Source organism: Calonectris borealis, chromosome 1 (assembly GCF_964195595.1).
Source record: "Calonectris borealis chromosome 1, bCalBor7.hap1.2, whole genome shotgun sequence".
NCBI lineage: Eukaryota > Metazoa > Chordata > Aves > Procellariiformes > Procellariidae > Calonectris > Calonectris borealis.
This window is the reverse complement of record NC_134312.1, coordinates 45,290,680-45,302,732: the sequence shown is the minus strand read 5'-3', so window position 1 is coordinate 45,302,732 and position 12,053 is coordinate 45,290,680. Positions and strand designations below refer to the sequence as shown.

General features: G+C 34.5%; 1 protein-coding gene across 1 annotated transcript in view; it reads left to right on the top strand.

Annotated features, from left to right (window-relative positions):
• PPFIA2 (PPFI scaffold protein A2) overlaps nt 1–12,053 on the top strand; it is a 349,091-nt gene that overhangs the window by 310,969 nt on the left and 26,069 nt on the right. Inside the window, exon 22 of the mRNA XM_075150610.1 lies at nt 509–602. Coding sequence (XP_075006711.1) covers nt 509–602 — 94 coding nt within the window. The remainder of the gene's footprint in view (nt 1–508; nt 603–12,053) is intronic.

The following is a 12,053-nucleotide window of genomic DNA, read 5'->3' as shown; positions in this document are numbered from 1 at the left end:
GGCTTGGGAGTTTGCAGGGATAACGACATCGAAGACTCTAAGACTATGAGAGCAAAATGAAGACTTTAGTATTACAAGATTAAGTGATGCTGTATTATGTCAATAATAATGAGACAGTTCTTGAGATGGCACTTTCGTTTGTAGATTTCCCAACCAAGATTAAAAAACGGTGAGGGCATTGCTTACTTAGGACCATGAAACTGAACCTTAGGAGGCAAAGAAAAACAGGCGAAAAAGATCAGGGTGCTCTTCTCATATATTTCTGCTAAACACAAGGAGGAGGAAACAATTTTCCCCTCTGCTTCTACTCTTTTCCATGTAGTAAACGCTTGCCGGAATTTACTTCTGTAGGTGATAGTGTTCTCCACAAACACCAGATGTCATGGCTTAAGGAAACAAACATAGATGATGGTGGCAGGTGGGAGGGGGATTGAAGGGTTAAGGAGGGGAAAGAGCTATGGGAAAATACGGTGGGGGTTGTTTTGTTTTGTTTTGTTTTGTTTTCCAGGAGGTTACATGGAAACAGAGGCAGCAGCTCAGGAATCTCTGGGATTAGGCAAACTTGGAACCCAAGCAGAAAAGGACCGAAGACTAAAGAAAAAGTGAGTACCTTTTTCATGTGACTTTCATTGGCTCAAACTTGATTCAAATGTCAGGTTTTGTGTTGGTTTTACACAGACATGTAATGAGAAGCAAGACCATCTACTATGGCAGTTTGCCACTTAGAGTGTTTTTTTCCATTGTAAAAGTTTTTAAAGCTGCATACAATATATAGGGGAAAATATTTAGAGTCTGTCAATTGTACAATAGTGTTTCATTTGTGAAAGAACATAGATTTATGAGAAAGAGGCATTTTCTATTTCACATTGTCATTAATTCTGTTCCATTTGCCTTCCGTGCAATTCTTAAAAAATAGGCAGGCATTTAATGACTCACTAGATAGATTTTTCAGAAAGGAAGAAAAGATTTTTTTGCATTATCTATTGAACACACGATTATTTCTGTCTATAGAAGTCAAAGGCTCCCCATAAACCCTAGCAGCTTCACTTTCTTTTTGCCTGTCAGCAAATGGCAACCTAGTTTTTTGTTCACATACATTACATAATAATTTAATGCTGTCTTTGGTGCACCTCCTTGTAAAACCAATACTCTGACTCATAGCAGCTGCCAGGAGCTAAGGAGAACTATTAAAATAAAGCTACAAATACAAAAGAAACCTCTTGGCAGCATCACAGTTCCAGTATAATTAGAGGGTGTCAGAGAAAAAAGATGGTACTTAAAAATGACTTTGTAAATTCATTCTGTAAACAAACAGGTTTATTCTTCATCCATAACCATTAACTTTAGTGCTATTATTTGGATTCTGAAAGCCTCATTTTTAAAATTTGTAGGGTTTTCAGGTTTCTTTCAGTCTTTTAATGTTTCTTTGCAAAGTTTCAAGATAATTTGCAATTCTAATCCAAAGAATCTAGGGATAATGTTTCAGCTTCTCTTTAAATTTATATGTAGAATATTTATAATCACTACTTTCATATCAAGCTCCTGATGAAATATAACTTTAAATGTACACATCCATGTAATGTACAAATGTAAGTGTTCCATTTAAATCAGCCTCAATTTAGCAATTAAAGATAGAGAAGTAGTCATTGTGCTAGCTGAGAGAGAAGAAACATTTTAAATTCAATTAAGAAACTCACAATAACATTCACAGGGATATTGCAGTTGATGAGTCTTGTCCCTGTATTTCTTGTCTATACATTTTTATCACTTATTAGTCATTTAGAAATATATGGATGTGAAGAATATATTACTATGCTTTTTTATTAAATCTGGAAAGCATCTTTGAGACCGTCATTACCATTCGTAAAGAATATAATTGAATTTTCAGCAACCTATTTTTGCAGTCTCTATTTATCTTCCAGCTCTGAGGATTGAAAGTACCACAGTATTGAAATCCCTTTGAAGGGACAAATGTGTTCACTTAGTTCACTTTCTCATATGTTAGTTCCTTAAACTGGATAAAATAACATAAGACTTGACACATACTACTGCATACATGACATGACTACTTCATATATGACAGTGGCTACCAAGTTTTGGGTCTGGAGGTAGTAAGTGTACAGGTAATCTGTTATTAGAGTTCTGTCTAATCTCACACAGTTAGACTTTTCCATGCTTTCTGGTTTTCAAGTCTTTCCTTTATTTCTCCTGTGTCTGTCTATCCCTGATCCTTTACGGATTAGATATAATCAAAAATGTTCTATGAAACACAAAGGAATCTTTCCTTTGTGGCTATGACTATTCATCTAGTCTGAACTGTATACTATTTATCCTAAGTATATGTTATATACCTAGGTCATGAAGATTTTTAATTTTTTCCCCCATTCCTTTAGATTTGTCTGCCTTCATAATTTCTCACATTGGAATCCTTACAACTGTTTTTAAGATTCCTCTTAAGTTACTATCAGAGAAAGGTTAACATACATTGCTAGTTCATATATATATTATATAGTTGTAGAGGAACTGTAATATGGGAAAAACGTAACAATTGTGTTAGAGATAATTCAGTAGAATCTCATGTATATGATAGTCATTAGGGTGCCAAGCTATCAATAGGGTTTAATAGAATTAACATTTCCTTGTAAAAAATGCAGTCAGGTATTGCATGTTTTACCTTGGCAAGTACTAAGTTGAAACAGTCCAGAAAGTCATTTAAATGAAAAGTTTGTCCCAGTAGGTCAGATTCTTTTTTGCCAACACTTAACAACGCATAACTGCCTCTGGAAGTAGAGCCTTCAAATACATACGGTAGCTGCAAGATTACTGATCTGGGTAGTGCAAATGAGAATGCTATTCAGTGTAACATTAAGGATGATAGTAATGTGTATGAGGTCTTTATAAGAGGTATTAAGAGAAGTCTGAGAATCATTTACTATCTCGTGATGTAGCAGCAAGATTTAGGTCCAAGCGTTTGAATCCTTTTTACTGCTAAACAGGCCCTACAAACCCTGCAGAGACAGGGAACAGAGACACGAGAGCTTTCTTTATGCTAGCTTTGTCACTTCCTTAGGAAAAAAAAAAACCACAAAACAGTGATCCCAGAACCAATGCCCTTTTCTATAAAGCAGGAATAATACCACATACTGAACTTGTGTTTCTCTCTTACACATGTAAGTCAAGTGAAATGGCTTTCAGCCCTGTTAACAGCTCGGTGAACTACTTCTAGTTCAATGGTAGTTCTGGTGGAGGAAAGCAAGGATTCTCCCCTTGACATGAAATGAGAGGTCTGATTCATCACTGTGGTCAGCACATTCTCACAGTACTCCTTACCCACACACCAGAGTTTGCAATTAGCTTTGAGTTAGTAAATTAAAATTGGATAGAAGTTATTATAAAAGGACAAATTCCTGTTAAAATGTTATCCATGGTACTTCTTTCAGTTGAAGTAATCTCTTAAGTGAAAAATACCTTAAAATGCTAAAATTCTAATTTTGCATTTTCTAACGTATTCAACTTCATCAGTAATTCAGCAAGGATGCCCCTACCCCAGGGATGAAGAAGCACGATGTTTCAAATTGTCAGCTGCCGCAACCAGTAGGTGCTAATGGTCCACCAGGTGTCCTGGCCACCTGCTCCCTGAGTAGCAAGCACGTGCATTGACCCTGCTCTGGCCTCATGGAGTTACAAACACACTGCAGCGTGTTATACTATTTTAGCACAATTTACATGCATAGAATAGATTACTGAATAATACATTTCACTCTGAAAAGTTTCAGGAGAGAATATGATAATTCTGGAGACCAATTCTCTCTCTGGTGGTTATAGTGTCATTAATCTAAATTTCAAAGTTTTTCTGCTTCTTGCTTAGAAGATGCTATTTAGATGTAAAATTTCTTTCAGTTTCAATTGACTACTTAGGCGTCGTTAAAATGTAATTAACAGTTTGTCTCAATGATATGCCAGACATTTATAAACCTCAAACAAGAGTCTCTATTCATCCAACATTTGGTTATTACAGTAGATTTATTAGGAACAAGTCTTTCTCCTAAGGCATGAAAGAGAAATTAAGGAAGTTGTGTAGAATTTTTTAATTATACCCAACGTGTTCCTAAAATCATCTGAAAAGATGAACTTAAGTTGCCTGAACCATCCATAGATGTTTACTCTCAGACATTAAATATAGGACAGCTCTAGTTAATATTAAAACTTTTTAAGTCTTACTATTTGTAAATTGAGCATGCAGTCCTAGAAAACAAAAAAAGAATGTCAGGAGTATTTAGAATGTTTAGGGTGTTATTCCATTATTTGGTGAAAATAAGTGATGTTGGGATGTGATAAAGAATAATGCACTGCATCTTTATTGTTTAAACTAGCCTTTATATTCCACTTCACTTGTTCTATACAAAAGCTGTTAATATTTTGTGTATAATGTCTTCTGCCTTTTGTCTGACTCTCAGAGCCTGTTTGCCTAACGAGTAACTTCTTCAAGAAAACTCGGAGTTTAGGACTAAAAGCATTAATGGCGCTGATACCCCCTATGTCACCATTACATTCGAGTGCCCTAATGATTCAAATAATTTGCACTCATCTAAGTAATAAATTTTATTTGGCTAAGATATACTTTCCAGAAGGCACCCATCGCTGAAATCAGGAATGGAGCTTTTCTCTTAGTACTTTTTTTCTAATGAGTCATCAGTCTCCCCGTGAAAAATGGTTACCTAATTTCCAATTCTGAATTTTGTAGGTGCTTTCCTCCATGACTGTGTACACACTATCCCAGCTGTTCATAAGATCATCCTTCGTGGGTGTTTTTGCACCAAATGGTATGATGGTGCACAATAACTTGGCCTTGGCATTCACTCAGGGTTGTCATGGTAACCCAAGCTGGGACCAGCGTAGGAAGTTTCAGGTCAGTCCAGTTTCTGTCTCAACTCATAAAGGTTCGCGGAGGGTTCGGATCCAGGCATAGTGTCCCCTGGGACAGCAGAAATTGATCAGCGTGTGTCCCACAAGACAATTCATACCTCAGAAAAAGAGTAGATAACACTGTGCCTAAAATCAAATAATCTGTACCCTCCTTAAAAACACATATCCCCACTGACCTTATCTCAGGTAGCAAATTAAGGCACTTAACAGAAGTTCTGTAAATGTTTTACTGTCCTTTTCACTAAAATACCATATGATGGTATTTTTACCATTATAAAAATCTTCTTTAACAATGAACTCAGCCAAACTTGAAATATTATCAACAAATAGAGCCATGTTTGCTTCCCTTTTTGCTATAACTGTATTCTCCTTGTCCACAGTTTTGCTCAGGAGTGATGTCAAATCGTCCTTACTCAAAAGCCTTACTAGTGGCAAAGACAGCGCTAGAGAGTCTTGCTTTGCCTTTCAAAGCGCAGTGTAGCTCTGGATGCCAGTAACATATATCCTTTTCAAACGCAATGCTTGATTTGATCTGCAACAATATGCAATGTTGCAGCAAGTAAGTATCTGCCTGAAGAAGGAAGCATGCTGAAGACAGATTTGTCTTCTACGTTGCATAAAAGTATGTAATGGCCGGTCATAATCACTGATATTTCACAGAATGTGTTTATTTCATCCTCTGCAAGGCACCAACATAAGGCAAGGTTTGAGAGACATTTAAGTGCTATGTAGTCCTAGATTGCCACATGGAGGTGGATTTGACCTTATGCATGCTGCTAGTACAGTTTGAGATTGGCCTATGCCACCACTTCCTCAGCAGTCCCAAATACAAATTATCTCCATGAAAAAGAATTTACACGCAGGTCAGCTAGTCTGGATCATACTGACAGGATTCCAGTCCAGAAGCTGATGAATTCCCCAGTTTATTAACATGAGCGTTTGAATAACAATCATTACTTACCGCATAGCTGATGAAATAACTGCACTGTGTCATAATGCTATCACTCCTAGTCATCTGGCAGTGTTAGGATGAGTCAAGAACAGAGCTTTAGCTTCACTTGTTTCTTCACTTTTGTTTGATTTGACCCTGGACAAAAATCTATTAATTCCACATTTCCAAAACAAGCTTAAGGTGTGAGGTTTATATTTTCCAAGGAAAATCAAAGTAAACCATTCTTTTCTATGAACCTGTTTTGGGGAGATTTACTCCACAGGGACAGGTTTTTGTTTGCCAGATATAGCAAGTAGCCTTCAAGTGGCTTGCAGAAAATCCTTGATATGCCAGGACACGTACATATGCTTACATACATGAATAAAGACTTGTAAAATCAAGACCTAAGTAATTCTCATATGTAAAATTACAGTGTAAAAAAAATTCTTAGTAATTAACCTTGCAGAGAGAATTGCAATGCTGTTAAGTCTCAGCTGACTACAGTGATGTACATAATAAATAGCAGTAACTTCCATATGAACAGAAGAGCATGTTGTATTAATTGAGTCTTCTTCCTTTCTACCTGGAAAAAACAGAATGATAAATGTCGATAAGTTCCTTTGATAAATTTGACAGATTCCTAATAATGCTTCAGTCCTTTTCTTTTGTTGGTTTTCATTTGTATATATCCTTCAAAAATTGGGAGATGATAGAGAGAAGTCACAAAAAACAGGCCTCATGTTGTGGTAGTCACCTTTAAATAAAATCAGTAAAAGAAAACGGAACTCTGGGACTTCCATTTTTTACAGGCAAATCTAAGTTTTAGATGCCTGTCAACAGGCTACTTGAAAAAATGTCTAGGTAGACCTTTTTGTAGAATAAGAGTTTGAAATGCTGTGGTTATTTGGTTGCTTTTGAATCTACACAATGCCCCTTTAATTAGGTTTTATGTGTGAAACTGCAATTAGAATTTGACATACTGTATTTGTGACTACAAATAATCTGTCCTCTGCAGTATACAAATAGCTGTTTCTAATGATTTTCTTAATTGCACACATTTTGAAAAAATGAATCCAATTGGATTAATTAAGGTCTTTTTCTGTGCCATCCATCTAATGTTCCTGTATACTTAATGCTTATTAAACGCCATTATATCCTAAACGTACCTAATTTATTTTTTTACAGTAGCTCTTAAGAATACGATGCCTTTTTTTCCCCTATCTTTTATTTACTGAATCTTTAAGAAAATTCAAGTTTTGCATTTAATTTCTTCCCTTCCTACCTTGTCTGTGAGATGTTGTTAGTAGCTTTCAGACTGATCTTTAGTTCTTCCTCCCTTTCTAGCAAACAATACTGTGTTCAGTAGCTAGTATTTTCTATTTTCTCATTCCAGTGGAGGAAGGAGAGGTATGCAGTTTTCTGATAGGCAGTTTAGGATTGTCTGCTGTGTCCACCATGGTTTTCTCTTGGCTGGATCGGTGTCTAATCCTTGAGACATACATACAGATGAATTTTCTTTTTAAACTTAATTCCTTCAGCAAACATTTTTAACACTTACTGGAAGACCCTTTCAAATCACTAGTCAGTCAAAGCTTTTGCAATGTTAAAAATGTATCTTGCTATTACATTAGATACTTGGAGCCTTTTTAGCATTACAAATGTAAGGATATATGGGTATTTATCTTGCAGAGGATTATTAAACCTTACTCAGATTATTCTGAGGATGAAAAAATTGATACAACATAATTTATTCTATATCTAACTCATATATTCTTAAAAACCTTGTATTTTTAAAATAATATTTTTATCCTTTGCAAGTTTTTTTTATTCTTTTCCTCATAAAAGAAAGGGATATTCGTATGAACAAGTTGCAAGTTTTTAATCAAAAACAGAACAAAGACCCAGTCCCTGCCTTATCTACACATATAGGCCTATCTATTGCAATTTGGGATTTCTGGATAAATATAAGCATCTACCCTCATGCATGCAGCTGTCTCTCTAAACGATGATCTCCAGCAGATGGAACATCCTGTCAGATTAACTGTAGAATTAGGGCTTAAGGGAAGAATGGATAAAACACAGCAGAGGGAAAAAATTCTACATAAATTTTAGTTTAATATATGTCTAAGGGAAATTGTTGTGTTCCTTCAATAAAATGGTGATAAAATGGTTGTCTTATGAAAAGGTGAAAGCTAGAATTTAAAGATCCATTTTTTTTCTGCTGTATTTTGTTATTCTACAGACAAGATGCTCAGGAAGTGAAGGAATGTCCCTTGACTGGAATGGCCTTCAGGTCCCATAAGTTATGCCCAAGCGACTGTAAACTGCCAACTCATTAAACCTGCCAGAAAATTACTCACATTCCAATTAATTCCCCTGTTTATTTCTTTCTACCCATACCCAAAGAAGTATTCAGAGGAAGATGTAAGAAGTGGGAGTTCTCGTTCAATAGACTCTGGAAGGTCCAAAATTAAAAGCTTTTCCAGCAAAGGTATTCAAGTCAGTCTTCACAGTTAGCTCAGTAGAAAATGAGCATGGATCATGAATGCATATTCAATTCTAGTGCTACTTCCATAAAATTTGGTAATTGTTTGAATAGTTCTCTAGTCCTGTATTTATATTGCATACCTTCATTGTCCTTTCCTTCCTTAATTTTCCTTTCTTAAACTTTCTGTGTATAAATTTGTCATTTGTTTCCATCTACTTTTCTGTATCGCACTTTCTCTCCTCTCTCCTAGCTGTTCTGCTGATCTCACACACGTGAAAACAAAATTTAAGATCTTGAAATCTGCGCCCTCCTGAACTCACTAAAATGTCTGCAACCTCTTCTTAATTAATCAGAGCACAGGCTTTTCACCCCCAAGTTTTCTACAGCTATATCTACCAAGCATTTCTATATCTCTGTAAATCATTTATTAATAGAAATACAATATTCTGAGATGTCTGGGTTTCATTCAGGCATATAATTTTCTTTTTATGAGGGCAATTAAAGGATGCTGAAGAAAGTTTATTATTGCCAATGGCATCCTGCTTTCTCCTACAGATACTGTTATCAATTATATTGGCAAGAATAAGTTACCTAGAGGACAAATCACTCATACCAGCATTGCTACTAATCTAGTGTTAATATGACTGCTCAAATTAAAATACTGCATGGCATAAATAAGCATTAAAAATGTTAGTCACCTATGTACATGATATCTGTATATTTAAAAAAAAACCACCACAAGACCCCAAGTCTAGGTCATTTATGATTACTATGAGATATTTTGCTAAAATATTAATAAAGTGCACATAGAAAAGTAAACCTTGGTTTGTAGGCCACTCAATTTTACTGTCTCTCTATGGTAATTTGCTTAAATCCACAGGTTTGGGTTTTTCAGGATTTTTGGTGTTATACAAAAATCATAATGAAATTATTCAAATCTGGGCAAAATGCTTTGATTTAGAAATCTATTCCACATTCACTGTGTTTACAGATCTTTGGCACGAATAGGTATTGTAGATGGAACGTGTGCTGTGCTGAGTGGTACCTAATAAATAGCCAACATCAGTTTAATGAAAATCTCTTTTTGACAGATGCATCTGTTCTTCACAAGAACATTTAACTTCTTTAAAGCATTCAAAGACCAGTTAGAAAGATTTCCGTAGTTATAATGGTGGTATTATTTTATCTACCATATGATTTTTTTTTTTAATGGACTACTATATGTTCATTAACATTTATGTGCTTTTTTTTCCATTCATCTCTCTCCATCTCATGAAAAGCATATCTGGGTAAGTTAAAACACCATGGCTGCTGAATATATTCATTTTCAGCACCATGTTTATTTTCTATGCTTTATTCTTATTTCTTTTTGTTTTTCTGTGAAACTTATGTAACAAATCCATGCAGAAAACTGACCCAAATGAAAACTTTCAAAGTATTCAAAATAATGGTAAACCTCAAAAGCATACACAAAGTCAGGTCAGGACTTGCTCCTGCAGGGCTTAACAGAATGGATTAACTACTTGGAGATAACTTCTGTCAATTTTTTTAAATAAACACATTTGGGGAGGTCTAAAGCCCAGAATCACAAAGGCATTTAAAAGTTTAAGTCAGTGGAAAAATCGTGAGAGTGAAGGCCTACATTAGCAAATGCTGTTAAGGCATAAATTCTGTTTAATTAAATCACAGAGGACTCAAACTCGTAAACACTCTAGTAATCCAGAGTACACAATTTCTTTTTTTCTGTTTAAGCCCTCATGCAGTGTAGTAGTACAATAATATTTCATTTGTGCATATAATTTTACTATTTTCTTTTTCTCAGTTCATTTTTTTTATGTTTTGGGGTTTTTTTAATTGTTAACCTGATATCAAGTTTAAAAATCTTCATCTCCTCTTTGATCTATCATACAAATGTTATTATTTCTTGAATAATTTTTGGAACTTAGGGAGAAAATTTCATCCATTCAAAGCATGTATGAGCTATAACTTTCTAAAGGTGTAAGGATAAAAAAGTTAAAGAGAACAGGGGTTTCCACATTAATTTAGAATACGTGATCATGAAATGGCTTTATAAAAATAGATTTGATAACATCTAATCAACCTGGGAACTCCGGGGGTCTCTAATGTAGTACAGTACATACACGATTGCAAGGCTATGTATTATACAAGTCTGTCTATTTCACCGGTGTTTCATTATTTTTTTATTAGTAGCTCTCTGCAGCTCTACTTTGTTAGTGTCTGTATTAAGCATTCCTGAACATGCTTCACTTAGCTTAATGTACGTCTTCAGAAAAAAGAATGCTGCCCTTCATTTTGCATTCTTAAAATGTACATCTATATAGAATAATTACAGCATTGTTAAATCTGCTTTGCTAATCTGTGTTATCTGGGATGCTGTTAAATTTAAAGTTATACTTCCTTGGTTTATAGATTTAAAAACTTTTATTTATTAGTTGCATCTTGATTTCTGTATTTCAGTCATATTTTCCAAAAACTCCTTAAATTTGGGTACAAAACATTTCGTAAAAAATGGAAATTTAATTTTGTCCATTGTTCTCAGTCTGACTATTATATCAAGTATCAAAAAGGAGAAAGAATGAGGATTTCAAATGATTTAAAAGCCATGTCACTTAAGTGCCAAAGTTGAAACATGATCTGACCCAGTTTTTAATTAGTGCAGTCTTTAAGATAGATGGATCCTTTCAGATTAAATTAAATCAGCATTATATGTCAATATCAAGTCTGAGTATCTTTTTTTTTCCTAATTCCTACTTTAAAAACATTTATAGTCTTGCAGAAAATAGATAAAATGTAACTTGTTATTTTTTTGTTAGACATTTAATATCATTATTAATTTATACAAATTCAGCTACCTTATTTTGTCATACAATGACCTTAGCTACAGGATTCTGGCCTCTCTTAAATATTTAGCGAATGAAAATAGAAAAGATAAAATCCAAATCCAGCTTAATTCATTAGAAATCCTCTCTCCTGAATTTTGCAGTCTTTGAATGTGAGTGTGTTAGCTTTCAAAAGGCAGATGTGTTTAATCTTAACTGGAAATCATAGGATTACTCAGACAAATATATCATATTTGGTCTATCGTTTCTGTCTATTTCTCTTCTAGAAATCAATCATGTATAATATTTTGTTGTAAACTAAACATTTTAATAGTGGTGATAATAATAATCATGGTAGTGTCAGTAGTAGTAATAATAATAATAATCAGAAGATCTGCTGGGTAAACACTTTCAAAAATCTCTATGAGTAAAGGCCATTTCATAGAATCTAAATTGCCCATTAGCCAAAATTTTTAAATCAATTCTTCTTGTGTTTTACAAACATGATTTGGCTCTTGACTTCACCATGCCTCCTTTTCCATTTATCTCACATTTATGATTACATTTTAACTAAGAGACATTATAATATGCGCAATATAATATCCCTAAGGACTTTTCATGTGAACCCTACTAGAACTATCAAAGTAAATGCTATTATTTGCAAAAATATGAAGATCTGTGTTGAAACATTGTTCAAGTTTCATCAAGATAGTGTCTGGACTTCGTATACAGCACAGAGTGTTTGCATTAAGTGTATCAGAAATCCTAAGCTGTTATTTCTTGTTTGCTTCGGGGCGGGGGGGGGAGCCTCATCTTCGTAAAGAAAACTGAATGTCATTGAATGACACACTTTAAATCAAGATCTTGT